General features: G+C 54.9%; 2 protein-coding genes across 4 annotated transcripts; both read right to left on the bottom strand.

Moving 5' to 3' along the window:
* Window positions 1-2568: 2568 nt before the first annotated feature.
* Window positions 2569-9248, bottom strand: GCAT (glycine C-acetyltransferase). 3 transcript variants are annotated; one of them, XM_043881460.1, is made up of 10 exons: window positions 8995-9248; window positions 7384-7514; window positions 5787-5888; window positions 5198-5344; window positions 4461-4615; window positions 4242-4324; window positions 3895-3990; window positions 3552-3621; window positions 3170-3291; window positions 2569-2888 (listed from the first exon to the last, which is right to left on the bottom strand). In XM_043881460.1, the coding sequence occupies exons 1-10, from the start codon at window positions 9188-9190 to the stop codon at window positions 2737-2739; spliced, it is 1254 nt and encodes a 417-aa protein (XP_043737395.1). In that variant the 5' UTR covers window positions 9191-9248; the 3' UTR covers window positions 2569-2736. The 3 variants fall into 3 exon arrangements, with proteins under 3 accessions (XP_043737395.1, XP_043737394.1, XP_043737396.1); XM_043881459.1 differs by lacking the exon at window positions 3552-3621 and having other exon boundaries at window positions 3895-4066; XM_043881461.1 differs by lacking the exons at window positions 2569-2888; window positions 3170-3291 and having other exon boundaries at window positions 3422-3621; window positions 3895-4066.
* Window positions 9249-9716: 468 nt separating this feature from the next.
* Window positions 9717-11914, bottom strand: LOC122680276 (histone H1.0). Its single transcript, XM_043881462.1, has one exon. It carries the CDS (start codon window positions 11633-11635, stop codon window positions 11051-11053), a length of 585 nt encoding a protein of 194 aa, XP_043737397.1. The 5' UTR covers window positions 11636-11914; the 3' UTR covers window positions 9717-11050.
* Window positions 11915-15905: the final 3991 nt, after the last annotated feature.

The following is a 15905-nucleotide window of genomic DNA, read 5'->3' on the forward strand; positions in this document are numbered from 1 at the left end:
GGTTGTGTAGTCTTTCTAGAAGCTGGGAGGGTGGGGTGAATGTCAAGAAGTCTGTGCAAAGAGAAAGAAAACAGCCTGAGATGATGCTGATGAAGCCAGGACTTGCAACCAAGGCCTGAGGAGCTGGGACGAGACTCTTCAGAACTGGCTTCCCGAGGCCCTGGGATGTTCACCAGTGCTCACGCTCCTCTAAAGCCTGATGCCACCCAACACAGATGTGGAATATCCCCGAACTTTTAGAAGCAGAAACTCATTGAATTGAAAATATTAGGGATCATCCCTAGATTCTGCAAACCTGAATTCAGAGCTATCAAAACTGCATTAAGGAGTTAGAATTGTAGAATCTTGTGATCTCAGAAGAGCAGAACTATAGGATCTAGACTTAGAGTGGTGGGATTTGAGAACTTGGGGGTCCACAACCATCTTATATGGAAGGAATGCACTGTGAGATGCCCAGAAGCCTTGACTCACAAATGTGGCAGGCCTGGACCCTGAAAGCCCTGACACACTGCCCTCCCTCCCCTTGGGAGCCCCAAGCCAGCTATGGCCCTCCTTGCCAGAGTCTGGGCTCTGGCTGGGTTGGAACAGTTCTAGGGCAAAGAGCTCCCAGGAGCAGCTAAGCTGAGCTGTGATGACAGCCAAGGAGAGGAAGATCGAGGCAACCAGAGTAGGACCACCTGTGAGGCAGGCAGAATGGGCGCCTCACCATGGCCTCAGCCCAGTGGGCCCCGGGCACCCACACCTCCCCTTGTTCCAACTGCTGCTTCTGGTGGCTGTGGCCTTGAACCCTGCGCCCAATGTAGAGGACAGATGGTGTGCCCTGAGAGCAGTCCCTGGAGATCTCGGCCCTGCAAGATGTGAAAGTGCGACTTTGTGGCTGGCCCTATAGCCTGTCTTGGCCTCTGGCAATGACCAGTATGTGCTAAGCCCAAGCAAGTGTGCCCAGAGGTGCCCCTGTGCCTGATGGCACCTCTTCTGACCCCTTGGGACAGTTGCGGAAGACCTGCGCCATGGTGGACCTGGGCCAGTACAGGTCACATGCTGAACCATGAGCTGGCTGAAAACTTGGCACCCTACTGCGACGAGCTGGCCCACAGCGTCACAGTGCTGGGCTGTCCCCAGGCACACAACGTCAGCAGCTGGTGGTGCCTGGAAACTGTAGGAGGAAGAAGCATGCACTCTGTACCACTGGTGGGTGGACCTCACCTACGGCTGTCTTATCTGGGCATTACCAACTGTGACCCGTCCTCCCGTGGCTGCTCATGGTCACCTGCCATGACCTGCCAGCCTGAGCAGACCACACACATCAAGCTGCTGGCCTGGCCAGGCGCTGGGCACCAGGCGGTGGGTACTTGCTGCTGAAGTGCACCTGGTGCTAGATGCCCTACCCTGTGTTTGGGCCCCTGATGTGGCCACTGCAGCCCCCTTCCCTGGGGCTGCATCCCCAAGTACCTCAAACTCCTGGACCCCCAGCTTCAAACTGCCCAGGATCACAGGCTAGGATTCTCAGAATCCCAGCGTTAAGACCCTGCTGGCTGGGACCAGAGCTCACCCAGACTGTCCCTCTCTAGACACCCAGGCTGAAGGGAGGGCTGGGGGTGTGGGGCACCAGAGCCGTGGCGCCCACCTCTAATGAAAAAGGGCTTTTTCATCCTCCCTGCCCTCTCGCCAGCAGACTATTAGCTCCCAAGGCCACACCATGCTGAGGCCGGAGCTGTGTGACTCAGACCCATCCTTTACCCTACCAGGTGCCCATAAGGCTGAGTGGGGAGGGCTATGGAGAGAGAAGGGCTGCGACGATGGGAAGGGGACTGTCATCTCTAGCAGGGGAGCAGTGAGCCGTTGTCGGGGGTTGGGGGGGGGGCAGTGGGGATGGGGCCTTGCCTGTGGGGCTGTAAAAACAGCCTGTCCAAGGCCTGAAGTCTAGAGGGGGCTGGAAAATAGCAGCCAGAACCCAAGCTCACTGCGCCCCCTGGCGGTTCCTCTGACTAGACCAGTGAGCCCTGGGAATATGGAGATGGAAGGGCTCCAGATACCAATGTAACAGCCAGTCTTGGTACAGCAGGGAAGACCGAGGCACACACGGGGGCAGGGGCTGCCTAAGGCCACAAAGGCAGGGACAAAGTGGGGCTAGCATATAGGGTTCCAGTCTCTCGGGGCCTCTCCAATAGTGACATTCTTTCCTCTGGGGCGCAATCTTCTGCTTCTCCCAAACATGGACTTGGGTGTCCAGCCCCTTCTTATCTGGGCAGCTGTAGGCCATCCTTGGGGTGGGGAGCAGAGGATGAGGGGTTCACCAGGGCTAGACTCTGGAGGCTGTGGAGTAGGGGGGGCGGGTGGCATGGGAAGGAGCCTGTAGGGCTGGTGCTCAGCTTCTCTCTACGTCAGGAAAGCATCCAACTGAGCCAAATGGTGTCATCCCACCTGCCTGGGTCCCATCTTAATTTCGAAGAGGTGATCAACTCTGAGAGCTATCACAGCCCTCAAAGCCCCAGCTCCTGCCTGATCCTTCAACCAGCTGCAGGACTGGGGCTGCTCTGAGAGAATAAAGCAGACCAACACGTCACAGCCGATTTCCACACTGTTGCTTTAACCTCACACCCACAAGCACAGGCCTCATGCCAGCCTGGCGCCAGGAATGACAGAGTTCAGAGCCTCTGGCCTGGGCTGATCAGAGGCCCCCCTTTTCACTGTGTTGGGAGGGGGACCTTGGCTCTGCTGGTCACTACCCAGAACTCAAGGCAGTGCCCCGTGCAGCCGCCCCACCTCCACGAAGGCCTCCACACAGCGGTCAATGTCCTCCTCGCTGTGCACTGCTGAGATCTGGACTCGGATCCGGGCCTTGTCCTTGGGGACGACAGGGTAGCTGAACCCAATGACAAAGATGCCTGCGAGGGTAGAGAGGGTCAAGTTGGGGCTCACCATAACCAGGCAGGTTCTGGAGGGCATGACAGATAGCTCTTACTTTTCTGGGGGCTACAGAGGGCAAGGGAGCGGCCAAAGGTCTCTCAAACCTGGGACTGCCTCATGGCCTAGGGTTTTCAAGCTTGGACAGACATCTGATCTAAGAAGGGTAGTAGGGCTGGGGGAAGAGGGGATATTCACAGTCTAAGGGTTCCCTCCTTTTCTTTTAGGACCCACAGCCACATCTCAAGCCCCGCCTCCTTACCTCTCTTAAGCATGTCATCTGCTATGTTTAAGGCCAGCCGAGCGTCACCCAGCATCACAGGGCAGATGGGGTGATTGGCTCCTGAGATGGTGAAGCCAGCAGCCTCCATCTGACTGCGGAATCTGTGGGCATGAGCTGGGTGTTACTGGGAGTTGGGGGACTGTGGAGTAATCACATCCACCCCTGATGGACATGGATGTGACCCAAGGCTTGTGACCAAGTCTGCAGGAGGGACCAACAAAGACAGAGATGCTGACCCAGAGAGGCAGATGGGGAAAGAGGCAGAGGAACAGGAAGACCAGTTAGGGAGGCGGAAAGACAGGACTGTACAAGAAGGGGGAATGCAGGATCATTTGCAAAGAAATGCACCGGGGAGACTTCCCTGGGAGTCCAGTGATTAATACTCCATACTTCCAATGCAGGGGGCGTGGGTTCGATCCTTGGTTGGGGAGCTAATATCCCACAGGCAGTAGGGCCAAAAAATAAAAAAAACAAACATACATGAAATGTACCAAGAAATGGAAGAAAAAGACAGAGAGAAGAGGGTGGGGGCAAGCACGTAGCCCCTGGTTAAGAGAGCCAAGTTCCAGACCAACCCGCTGGGGACATGGAGGTGGGCAGAGGCAGGATGCAAAGGCAGGGAGTTATAGGCCTGTGCAGGCACACAGGGCAGACCCTCACTAGCTCCCTCGCCCCAGCTGGCCCCACCCTGCCCAGGACCGCACCGCAGGGTCTTGGCCGCCATAGACTGGACGATGGCATTGCTCTCCATGAGCAGGTCCAGGGCCTTGGAGGCACAGCCGACAGAAGCAGGTGGCAGACTGTTGGAGAAGAGGTAGGGCCGGGCCTGCTGCCGTAGCAGGGACACCAGGGCCCCAGGCCCGGTCGTGTAGCCCCCTGAGAACAAGGGTGAGCACAAGGAGCCAGAGCTTATCCCATGGCCCTCCTGAGAGGACAGTCCATGCTGTCTTCTTCCCTGCAGCCCCAGGTCTCCCCTTCCCACCTCCCTCAAGACCCCTCCAGGGCCGTGCGTGCAGATAAAGGGAGCCCAGGGGCCCAAGCCAGCAGGCACCTGATGCTCCACCCAGTGCCTTCCCCAGTGTGGAGTTGATGATGGTGACTTGGTCCATCACGCCCAGCAGCTCATCTGTGCCCCTGCAAGGGAAGCTGCCACTACCACCACGGCCACCTGAGCACCCAGGCTCATGGGTTGGGTGTAGGGGCTGGCCTTGTTGTTTCCCACCCACCCTGATGAGTCCAACCCAAGGCCTCAGGGGCTGTGTGCTCCCACCGTCCTGTGGCCCCCAGGAAGCCAGTGGCGTGGCTTTCGTCCACAAAGACCAAGGCACCGTATTGAGAGGCAAGGCGGCAGATTTCCTGCAGGGGTGCGATGTCACCATCCATGGAAAAGGCCCCATCAGTGGCCACAAGGCGCAGCCGATGCTTCTGCAGAGAAGATACGGAAGGCAGTGGCTGGTATCATGAGTTGGACCAAGTCACTCCCTTTCTGTGCTGCTTGGCGCTCTAAAGGCTCACTCTGCCCGTGCCCAGAACAGAGATGAGCACACATGTACCCTCGTGCTGAGGCTGGCACATCCTCTCCCTCCTCTGGGCCTTCCCCATCTCCTCCAGGGCAGTCTGGAGACATGCTTAGCCACTGGGCAGTGAGAATGCTCCCAGTCTCCTCTCCAGAGGGCAGGGTGGGGTGGGGTCAGTTCTGTCCGTAAGCTTATCCCACTCTGATGCTGGGCAGGGGCCTGCCACACATAAGGTGCTTCCTCGAACTCAAAACAGCATTGTGCCATGGGATAAAGTTTGGGGTCTAAGATTGTTGTTGTTTAGTTGCCAAGTCGTGTTGGGTCTGAGGATCTGGGTTCAGATCTTGGCTGTTTCAAACTTTCAGGCTATTTGCCTGTGAGTGAGGAGATGGCTTCTGCAAGCCTCTTTTCCTTCACTGGGGAAGGGGGCAGTTTGCGGGGGAGGCTGAGGATAAAACCTTGGCCCTGGATGCGCGAGACCCTGCCGCACCTGGGCCTCCTGCAGCTTGGCTTCCAGATCAGCCATATCCAGGTGGCGGTAGCGGTATTTGTGGGCCTTGCACAGACGGATGCCGTCAATGATGGAGGCATGGTTCAACTCATCCGACAGGACTGCATCCTCCGAGGTCAGCAGGGCCTGTTGGAAGGCAGTCAGAAGTAGAGCCATCACCCAACCACCATGGGGTTCTCCCTCCCTCATGACTCCCCCTGAATCAATATTTCACTGCCAACCAGGGCATTATTCTGGGCAGGGAGGCAAGGAGCCCCCTGCCTCTATCTTGATCCCCAGGGGTTCCAGGACTGGGCTGAATCAGAGACCCTGCTCTAGCAAAAGCAGGTGAGAATATGGTGAATGCCTGGCCCCTAACACCCTCAGCCTTCCAGCTGATGTTGGTTACCTCCCAAATGCCCTGGAAGCTGGCCTCCTTGTAAGCCCCAGGATTCCTCCTGGAGACATGCTGGCCCACTGGAGCCTCTAGACATGGCCCTGGTGTCCTGCCAAGTGCTCCAGACTGCACACTCCCAAGCCCTGCACAGCCTGGCAGGCCTCACCAACTCCCACCCGTGGTGTCACACACCTCAAAGAGGCCGGTGTTGGCATCAAAACAGCTGGGATAGAGAATGGCATCCTCCCGTTGGTGGAAGCGGGCTATCTTTGCTTCTAGATCTTTGTGGATGCTCTGAAGTAAAGGAGTGAAACACATATTAATGCCTTTGGGGCCACATGGGACAAGTCCTGGGGACAGAGGCTTAGAGAGCCACAAACAAATCCTCCCCCTTCTTTTTGCACCACAAGGGTTCACCCAGAGCCAACACAGGAATCTGAAGCATTAGGGGCCCACTAGGTGCCCCTCTTCCTGGTTGGGTTTTCATTTTACAATGGGGGTCTGATGGTAGAATTACGGATGCTAATGGCAAAGGAAGATATTTTCTCTATTAAACTGAGTACCCTTTTTTTCTATTTTCTTTTTTCTTTATTTTCCTTTTATTTATTTATTTTTTGGCCACACCACACAGCATGCACAATCTTAGTTCCCTGACCAGGGATCAAAGATCAAATCTGTGCCCCTTGCAGTGGGAGCACAGAGTCTTAACCACTGGATCATGACGCAAGTCCCTAAGTGCCTTTTCCTGTTGTTTAATGGCAAAAAGGAGGATTACACAAGTAACTCTAGGTTCATTTGGGCCTCCAGTTGTTAGATTTGGAAGCTGTCCAGTCTAACCTGCCCTGGTTGGAAGTCAAAAGTTCCATTCATTTCACCTTCACCTTTCTGAGAGGACAAGTAATAATAATCACAAGGACTCAGAAGCACTGACTCTTGAGCAAGGCCATATAGGTTCAAGTTCCACCACAACAGGCTGTGTGCTCTGGGCAAGTCAATTAACTTCTCGGGGCCTCAGTGTCCTCATCTCTAGAACAGGGGCAAGAATAACACTTAGAACTTGGGATTATTATCTGCCTTAAGAAGTAATTTGCAATGTTCTTAAAATAGCACATGATACATAGTAAGCACTATAAGTTTCATGTATAAAGAGTTCATTTTGTAGCATATACAAAATAAAATTATTAAGCAACATTTATTGAGCACTGCTGTGTGCCAGGCCTTGTTCTAAGCATTTTTACATGTATTGGGCTGGCCAGAAAGTTCATTCAGGGTTTTTCGAACGATGTTACGGAAAAACTTCAACGAACTTTTTTTGCCAACTCACTATTAACTCTTTAATTTGGGGTAATCTTATTAAGTATTATTATTCCCACTTTACCAATGAAGGCATTGATGCTCAGACAAGTTAAGACACTTGCCCATGGTAACAGAACCAATAAATGGCAGTACTAGAAACCAAACTCAGGCAGAATAGCTCCAGAAACCTCTATTTCAATCCCTGCCTTCTATTCTTCCTTTCTTGAAGAGGAACAGGTAAGAAGCTCTGTTCTGTGGGTGGGGAAATGGATACTCTGAGAGGTTAAATTTCTTGCCCAAGGCTTCACAGCAAAACAGAAGCTTGAACCCAGTTTTTCCAGTGAACAGCACTGGGGCTAAGCATGGGCCCAGAGTTCTGGGATGAGCTGAGTTGCCTAAACCAGCCCTGCTGACTGCAGAAGCAGACATCTGAAGTCAGTGCCCAACCACCCCGTCCTCCCTGGCCCCAGCCCGGGCCACACCCTTGGTGTACCTGGGTGCCACAGATGAAGCGGACAGAACTAAGGCCGGCTCCAAACTCCTTTAGGGTCTGCAGACCTGCCTGGATGACCTCAGGGTGGCTGCTCAGGCCCAGGTAGTTGTTGGCACAGAAGTTAATAATTCCTGAGATGGAGGACAGGGGATAGACACAGGAACTCAGGACAATCAGGGCCTGTAAAGGTGCCAGGCCCTGGGGACTCAAGAGAGGAAATGAACATTGAGTCACCCTTGAAGAGGCAACAACCATACAATACGATCTGTTCTGGAGCAGAGGCCAGGCTGGGGAGCAGGGAGCCCCTAGGAGGCACGGAATTCAACAGTTACAGGAGAAGGAGGGGCAGAAATGGACTCCCAGAAGAGCACTTTGGAGAAGGAGAAGGTTTGGATCACATTCACCCGCAGCCCTTCCTCTCTGGCTTCTTCTATCTCTGAAGACAACCAGTAACCCCTCATCTGGCCCTTGGCTCTTTCCTGGGTAAAAGAAGAGGGCATCACAGAGCCCTACAATGGTCTCCAAACTCCACACAGTTGACTTTCCTGCCTGGTATAGAACTGTATGCCCAGGAGGGTGGCCTCTCTGAGACCTTGACCCTTGCATTTTAAAGCCCAAAGTGGACACAGCTGACCCAGGAAGGAAACGAAGACTCCAAGAGGGCAAGGTTTACTCAGTTTGGGAGAGGCAAAACAGGATGGGAACCTGGGTCTCCTAATTTCCCACTGTTTGATCTGCTCCAAGGTTCCCTGGAGGAGGAGAGAGACCTCTGTTTTACAAATAAGCACAACAGCACCAAGTATTCCAGGCCTATTTCCTGGGCAGAAGGCAGGTTTGGAGGCCTATTGGTAACCAGCACCCACCTGGGTCCTGGCACAGACAAGATGAGCAGTGACCACAGATGAGACAGAAACCAGGCAGGCCTGGTGGGCCAGTTCACAGTATGACTTGTGGGGCAGCCCTCAAGCCCCTTGCTCAAACAGTGATTGTAGCCAGAAAGTTGGTCTCTATGGACAGTTAGGTGACCTTCCTGCGCCAATATACCAGAAGACCTACCCTAAAAGCCCAGCTCTTCCTGCAGCTAGCTGGGGGTTTATGGGCAAGGCACTTCAAATCTATGAGCATCAGTTTCTCTTCGTTTGTAAATGGGACCAGTCATGCCCATGTTTTGAGATTTGCAGGAGTGCAGGCGCAGCAGTTAGCAGAAATCTGAACAAAGCAGCAGCTCTAGAAATGTGGGATTTCTTGCTGCTGCCTTCCCATCACCCTTTCTTAAATCCGTATGGTGAGAGCCAACTGGCTGTCTCGCTTTCTTCCTTACGTTCTCACAGGCTGGATCTCGGATCGAGCCCTGGTCTCTAAATCAAAAAGGTGCTCAAAGGACTAATTACCTTCTTCTGGGGGAACAGGCCTAATCAGGTTAGAATTAACTGTGGGAAAAGGCAAGTCGGCCTGACAGATGGGAAACGGTCCAGCAGCGGCTACGTGCGCCCGTGCTCTGGCCCGCTCACTGCCTCCAGGATCTCCATTTCAGAAGAACCCTCAGGACGGCCCCCCCCCCCCCCCCGAACACCCGTCCAGGTCTGGCGATTCCCAGGAGGGGGGAGTTACCTCCCGGGGCGCCGTCCACGTGGATGTGCGGCCCCTGACTGGACGTGATGACCCGCTCGCTCTTCCAGGTGCCAGCTCTACGGATGCTTTCCAGCTCCTCCTCCAGGATGCCATGCAGCTGAGCCAGCGCCGACTGCGCCCGGCGGCCGCGGGAGGCCCCGGAGAGCGCAGCATGTAAGACGCGGCCAGCCCACATTTTGCCCACCTCGCCCGAGCTAGACTGCCCGCTCAAGTCCTTGCGCACCAAGGCAGCGGCGTCATCACGTGCGGGGGCAGGGCCCCGGCAGCCAATCGGAGTGAGAAGGGCTCCGCTCTAGGGCAAGGGAGGCGGACCTAGGGATAGGAGGGCGGGACCTGGAGGGATCAGCAGAGGACGAAAGTGGAGTGATTTGTATGTAAGTTGAGACTGGAGCTGTCCGTGTTGGGGGAGAGGAGGCGACGGGGGTTGGAAGACACATCAGGGCCAGACCCACCAGACCCCCCCACCCCATTCCCATGCCCTGCCTACACACGCGGAAGGTAGGGACGCCCTCTGGACGCGGGCGCCTAGAAGCAGGCTGAGGCACGTTCCATATGCTCCGGCCCTAAGGTTTCCTGGGTTCTGTCGAGCTCTTGGAACTCTCCCTAGTGCTTAGGTGCAAACCTCCCCCCCAGGTTTCGCCCACCATATTGCTCCGCTTTCTCCTTCAGTTTTAGAAGTACGGAAACACACAGCGCTCAGATTTTTTTTTTTTTTTTTTACATTTTATTTTAAAGTTTGAAAATTACAAAGACAGCAAATTCTTCCAGGCACAAGGAACACTTATTTAAAAATAAAAAGGGGCGAGGAGGGTGGGAAGAGCGCAAGCGCGCCTATTTAAAAAAAAGGAAAGACTGTACAGGGTTTTTTCTCCCAGCTCCCGGGTGTGAAACGTTAAGTACTAGCCCTAGGTATGTATATATATATACATACATACATACACACACACACACACAACCAGACCTAGCTCTGTAAAACTACTTAGCAACTCAAAGTCGACTGCAGTATGTCTTACTGTCCACTCCCCGCCCTCCCCTCCTCCCCCGTCTACCACTACATCTAAAAAAAGTAAAGAGGTCAGGAGGTTTTTAAGTGGTGAGTGGTAGGGCTGAAGCCCCACTGGACTGCCAAGCAAAGCCACCTCTTGTACAAGAGGAACCAAAAATAAGGGGTGAAAGGAAAAAGGTCCTCCTAGGAAACAATACAGTTGTGTGGAAAAACCCAAGTTTCAACAGGGGCACACTGAGGCACTTGGCTGACACTCCTCACCCTTCCCAAGTTTCTACTCCCATTTAACAAGAGACTTTCTGAATCCACAGAAACCCCCAGTGGCTAGTTTCTAGCTGACTGAAAAGCTAGTTTCTAGGACCAGCTGTCACTTTAACCCTCCCTCCCGTTCCCTAGGACAATAGAGAGGCCACACGGACAAACTAACAGAAGTGAGAAGGAAACTGGGTTTGGAAGTCCCACTCTCACCACGGGAAGGTGGCAGACAGCCAAGAGAGGGTTTCCCCCCACCCCCATCTACCTCCTTTGCCTGTCCAGCTGCTGCCATCCCTCTCTACTCCCCACCAAGGTTCTGAAACTCTCACAAGGAGTGCTCAACTTAAAGCTTGATGGTCTCTGAGGAACTCCTACAAATCTTAAAGTTCCTGGGCTCCCTGTCACCTAGCCCCAACAAACTACCTTGCCCATTCCTCCCCCCACCAGCCCCACCGACTTTTACCTTCAGAGTGAACCAACCACCCAACTAAAGAAAACACACAAACCCACCCAAATTCCCAAACCCACAAGCAGATTAGTAACAAATAAAATATAAGTACATTCTCATCATTACAGAGATATTTGTTGTTGCTGTCCTTGCATGGTTGGTTAAGGAAAAATGAATTATTCCCTAATTTCTGAGAAATACAAATTCTGTCTCTTTACAAAGTCAGAAGGGAAAGGGGCAAAGGATGGCAAATGAGACCGAGAGAGAAGGAGAAAGTATTTACAGAAAATAGACAGGCAGGAGTGTCCACAAGAAAAGCCTCATTGTCACTTCTTCTTGCCAGTCCTCTTGGCACTGGACTTGGCTTTGGGCTTCACTGGTTTGGCCTTCTTAGGCTTGGATGCCTTGACTGGCTTGGCTTTGACAGTCTTAGGTTTTTTGGTTTTCTTGGGCGTGGCAGCCGGCTTCTTCTTGGCCTTCTTGACTGGGGTGGCTTTGGGCTTCTTGCTTGGGGCTTTGGAGGCAGCCTTCTTGGGCTTGGCTGCCTTCTTTGGCGTAGCCACCTTCTTGACTTCCTTCTTCGTCTTCTTGAAGGCCACGGACCTTTTGGGCTCGTCGCTCTTGGCCAGGCGGAAAGACCCCGAGGCACCCACCCCTTTGGTCTGCTTGAGGACTCCAGTGGTGACCAAGCGCTTGATGGACAACTTGATCTGGGAGTCCGCGTTCTCACCCACCTTGTAGTGGCTCTTGATGTACTTCTGGATGGACTGGCGCGAGGAACCAGCGCGGTTCTTCTCTGCCTGGATGGCAGCCACAATCATGTCTGAATACTTGGGGTGGTCTGTGGACTTCTTGGAGGCCTTGGCCCGCTTGGGCTTGGCCGCAGGGGTGGACGTGGAGTTCTCGGTCATGGTGGCCTGCCTGGTCCTGCTGTTGAAGACGGCACCTTCCAAAGGGCCAGCCCTCGTCGGCAGCGGAGGAAAGCCTGACTCCGGGATCTGCTCTGGAGCCTCTGACTCCCAGGCCAGTCCAGAGGCCGACTCTCGGGGGCCGCCTCGGGTCGCGGGGAGGGCTCACTGGGCCGTGTCTGCGTGGCCCAGCCCCGCCGGTCTGTCGCTCGGTCGGTCTCGGCGCCCGGCTCTGCCTCTGCCTCCGCCTCCTCCTGTTCTGCCTCCCTTTTCCCAGCTCCGCGTCTGGCGCTCGGGCGGCGCATCCGGGTATTTAGCGGCGGCGGGCGGACCGCGGTGAGGACAGGGCTGCTGGCTGCCTGCTCCCGGCCCGGAATGGCGCCGCGCCGCCGCCATCTGTGTTTCTTCCGCCGAGCAAATCCGACCTTTCCCCCCTGCCCGGGCCTTCCTGCTCCCCGCCGCCGCTACGGGCCGCTGCCTGGCTCTCTGAACTCCTCCGCCAGGCGTCCAGCTCCCTCGGCCGCCGCCCCCCGCGCCCGCCACGCGCCCCAAACAGCGCTGAGGACCGGTGGCGCGCCGGCACATTTCCCCTTTGCGGGGGGCTGGCTCTGCGGGGCCTGGGAGTCCCGCTGCTTGAAAACCCCCGTAGGAAAGCTCCCCCCTGGGGCTACCGGAGACCTCACTCCCGGCCCGCCGCGGGACCCCCCAGCCCAGCAGAGCGGCCCGAAAGCGGCCCCAACTAACACACGCGGCCCCGAGACGGGCGACTCCCAGCCGGGCCGAGCTGGGACAGGGGGGAGGGGTCGCTCCCCCGGGGTCCGGTCACCTCTCGGGGGTCATCCTGCCACCGGGCCCCCCGTACCTCTACCATCTCTCAGTCCATGGGACCCCGAAGTAAACTTTCCCTGGAAGAGTTGGAAGGGCACGTTCAAACTTTGTCCCTTCCCCCTCCTCTGTGTTCGCTCCCCCAGCGCGCCCCCGACATCTGCATCGAGGATCTCTCCTGAGGCCGAACCCCGAATGCTGCCTGGGTCCCTGAGGGAATGAGGAGGGGTCTCCCAGGTCTCCTCCTCTCCTCAAAGACCCCCCCCCCCCCGCCAATCCTCCATGTATCCTACCTGGGAATTCATTTATAGTCCTTCCTCAGCCTAGGAGTTTTGGGGTGTCAGAGACAGAGCTTGCTGCCCCCACTCCTAGGACCCAGCCTGGGGGTCTAGTCCCCCTCCCAGAACTCCTTGAAGACGATGCGCTGGGAGGTCCACAATGAAGGCGCTGCTCAGAAGGCTCTAATCAAAGACTGTCTTGGGGACCCCTGGGATGAGGAGAAGCCCTGAGAGCTTTGGGATTTTGGGAAAACGGGGCTCTGGCGGGGAGGTCGAGGAGAGGGTCATATTGCTTGAGTCCTCAATGATCTTCAGAAAGTGTGAGTTGTTCAGGGAGCCCTGGCCGGGACCACCTCCATTTTGCTCGGAAGATGCGATGTCTTTGTTAAAATTTATGTATCTTTCCCCTTGCTGCTTGGCAGGTACAGATAAGGAAAACAACGGGTACCACCGTCTGTGGGGAGCCTCGGGGGCTCAGAGGGGCTTTAGTGGTCAGGGACGCAGCGTTCCTGGGACCTCTTGTCTGCCATAGACGTCCTATATTCACATGCAGGGTCCCTCTTGGCAGGGGTCCTAGGTTGAGATTCTGTAATGCTCCCTCTCTGAGCCCCCTCCCGCAACAACCCGCTTTTATTCTCCAAGCAAATAAGCTGTCACTCTTAGCTTAAACAATACCCTGGTGGTGGGGATTTATAGCTAGTCAAAATGATGACGGTATCTGGGTAGTAAGGTCCAGGAGGTGTTTGCAGACACCAGCTGTAGACGGGGAAGGGTTGGAGGGTTTAGATGGGGGAAGAGAGGGGAAACTGGTCGCTATTGGGAGGGGTGTGTGTGTGGGGGGGGGGAGGCTCCTACTGGACTTGGGAGTCTCTGAGGACAGGGAAATTAATGGGTTCCCCCCCCCCCCCCTCACACACACACCAAGGGCTGGATTAATCCAAATGATTGGGAACGGGGAGGGGGAGTCTTGAGACTGTATCGGTATGGGATACCTTCTCCGGGGCATATCTTGGTGGCACAGATGAGGAAGAGAAACCAGGAAGGGCCAGGTTAGTTCAAAAGCTCAACCTTCTTATTTGGATATTGTCAATTACCCCGAAGTCTCCTGGCTTGAAAACACAACAGTCTGATGGGTTTGCTTTGGTTATTGTCAAAGACAGTTCTTCCCGTTCCCACTAAGATCTGGATTGGGAAAATAGGCATCCACGTGACAGCCACAGGTCCGAGATGTTGTTTCACCCAGCGATCCTATAGACATGTCATCCCCCCATCCCAGGTCCCCGCGTGTCTCAAAATAAGGCCTGAATGAATTCAGTGGCACCATGATGAAATAATTTTATTTGCACAGCGCTCTCCACCCGTTTCTCGATCCTTCGCACCTCCTGCCTGGAGAAGCAAGTAACGCTGTCACTCCCTCCCCCCCCCCCCCCCAATCACTCCCATTTTACGGTGAAGGGGTGAAGGTCACGGGACTAGGAAGGATGGACGTAGAGGCGCTTTGTGAGGCTCAGCTCCCCACGCCCCCAGGCCTTCACTTCATTTTGTAGTTATCACATCTCGAATCCCCGCCCATCCCAGCAACCGGTAAATTCTCTCCTGGTCCTGAAGCCAGAAATGGAGGGAGGTGTCGCTTAGGGGTCTCGGGAGCTTTGCCGCCGGCTGATAGCCTTTCTCCCTGCAGGCGCCGAGATTCTCTGCCCCTCCCCTTGTAAGGGAGAACTGGATAGGAAGTGGCGGGGCGGGGGGGGGGGGGTTGGCAGGGGTTTCCCCGGAGTTGGGCATAGAGTCCGAGACCGAGGTGGGCACGAAGAGAACAGGCTGCCTCCAGATTGGCTTGGGCTCACCTCGCCTCGCAGACACTGCAGAGTCTGGGGGTCTTCTAGACCGCGACCCGGTCCCACCCGCCTACCCTGGCAGGGTACACTCGGTCTCCACCAAGCTTCGAGTCGTTTACTGGCCGACAGAAGGCGGAACTCCCTCCGCCTCATTTAACGCGAGCCCTTTAAAAACTCGGGAGCCGCCGAGCTGCGGGCAATTCCTCCTGGGAAATGTAGTCCCCGGGTGGCAGCCCCGCACTGCGACCCGCCGGGGACCTCCCGAGCCTCCGAACTGCGGGGCCGCCCCAAGCGTGGGGAGGGGGTCAGACCTCGCCTGTCCATTCATTTAGGGAGGGGCCCAGACCTCCCTGCAGTTTTTCGGTTGTCAAAAAAGGCCCTTGGTGTTTTCACTTATCATAATAGGGCTCTACCTACCTCTGGGGTTGGTGTGAAGGTGAAATGAAATCCTGTATGGAAAAGGGTAAATCGAGCTAGAATGCGGGGGTCTTGTTTTTACTAATATGCCTGGGTGAATGTGCCCGTAAGTTTAGTGAGTATATTCAAGTCGTACATAACATCATTTTTCAGAGAGGAGGTCTGTGATGGCCAAGTGATTTGTCCAAGATGGGTGAACCAGGAGGGTGACGGGTGACAGACTCTCAAGCCAATGACTTTCCCGCTCCAGATGTGAACTCATTCTGGTCTTTGGAAAACTAAGGTATTCATTTGGATGTGCCAGGCCCTGGGGTATGGCTGTGAACAAGAGATCTCTGCTCTTATGAAACTACTTTCTAGTGGAGAAGCTAGGTAAGCAAAGAAGTCCGTTGTATGGTATGTTGGAGAGCCATGATTGCAAAGACAAAAATTAGAGCAGGGGGACTCCCCAGGTGGTCCAGTGGCTAACAATTCACCTTCCAGTCTGGCCGAAACAAGATCAGTCTCTCCCCGGTTGGGGTACTAACGTCCCACATGTTGTGGGGCAGCGAATCCCAGGTGCAGCAACTTCTGAGCCTGGGACCACTGGAGCAGGTGCTCCGCAAGAAGAGAAGCCCTTGTGCTATGTGAGAAGACCATGCGCCACAACAAAGACCCAGTTCGGTAATTAAAAAAAAAAAAAAAATAGAGCAGGGTAAGGGGGAGCTAAGAGTGCTGAGAGAAGAATGTTTGCAGTTTTAAATAGGGTGGTCAGAGAAGGACTCATTAAGAAATGGACATGTGAGCAGATTCAAAGGAGGTGAGAAAGGGAGCCATTTTTATTCTTGGAGGAAGAATCTTTCAAGCAGAGGGAATAGCCAGTGCAAAGGCTCTGTGGCAGGAATGTACAGGGTGGCTGAATTAAGAAGGACACTAAGG

This window comes from Cervus elaphus, chromosome 22, assembly GCF_910594005.1.
Source record: "Cervus elaphus chromosome 22, mCerEla1.1, whole genome shotgun sequence".
NCBI classification, from domain to species: Eukaryota; Metazoa; Chordata; class Mammalia; order Artiodactyla; family Cervidae; genus Cervus; species Cervus elaphus.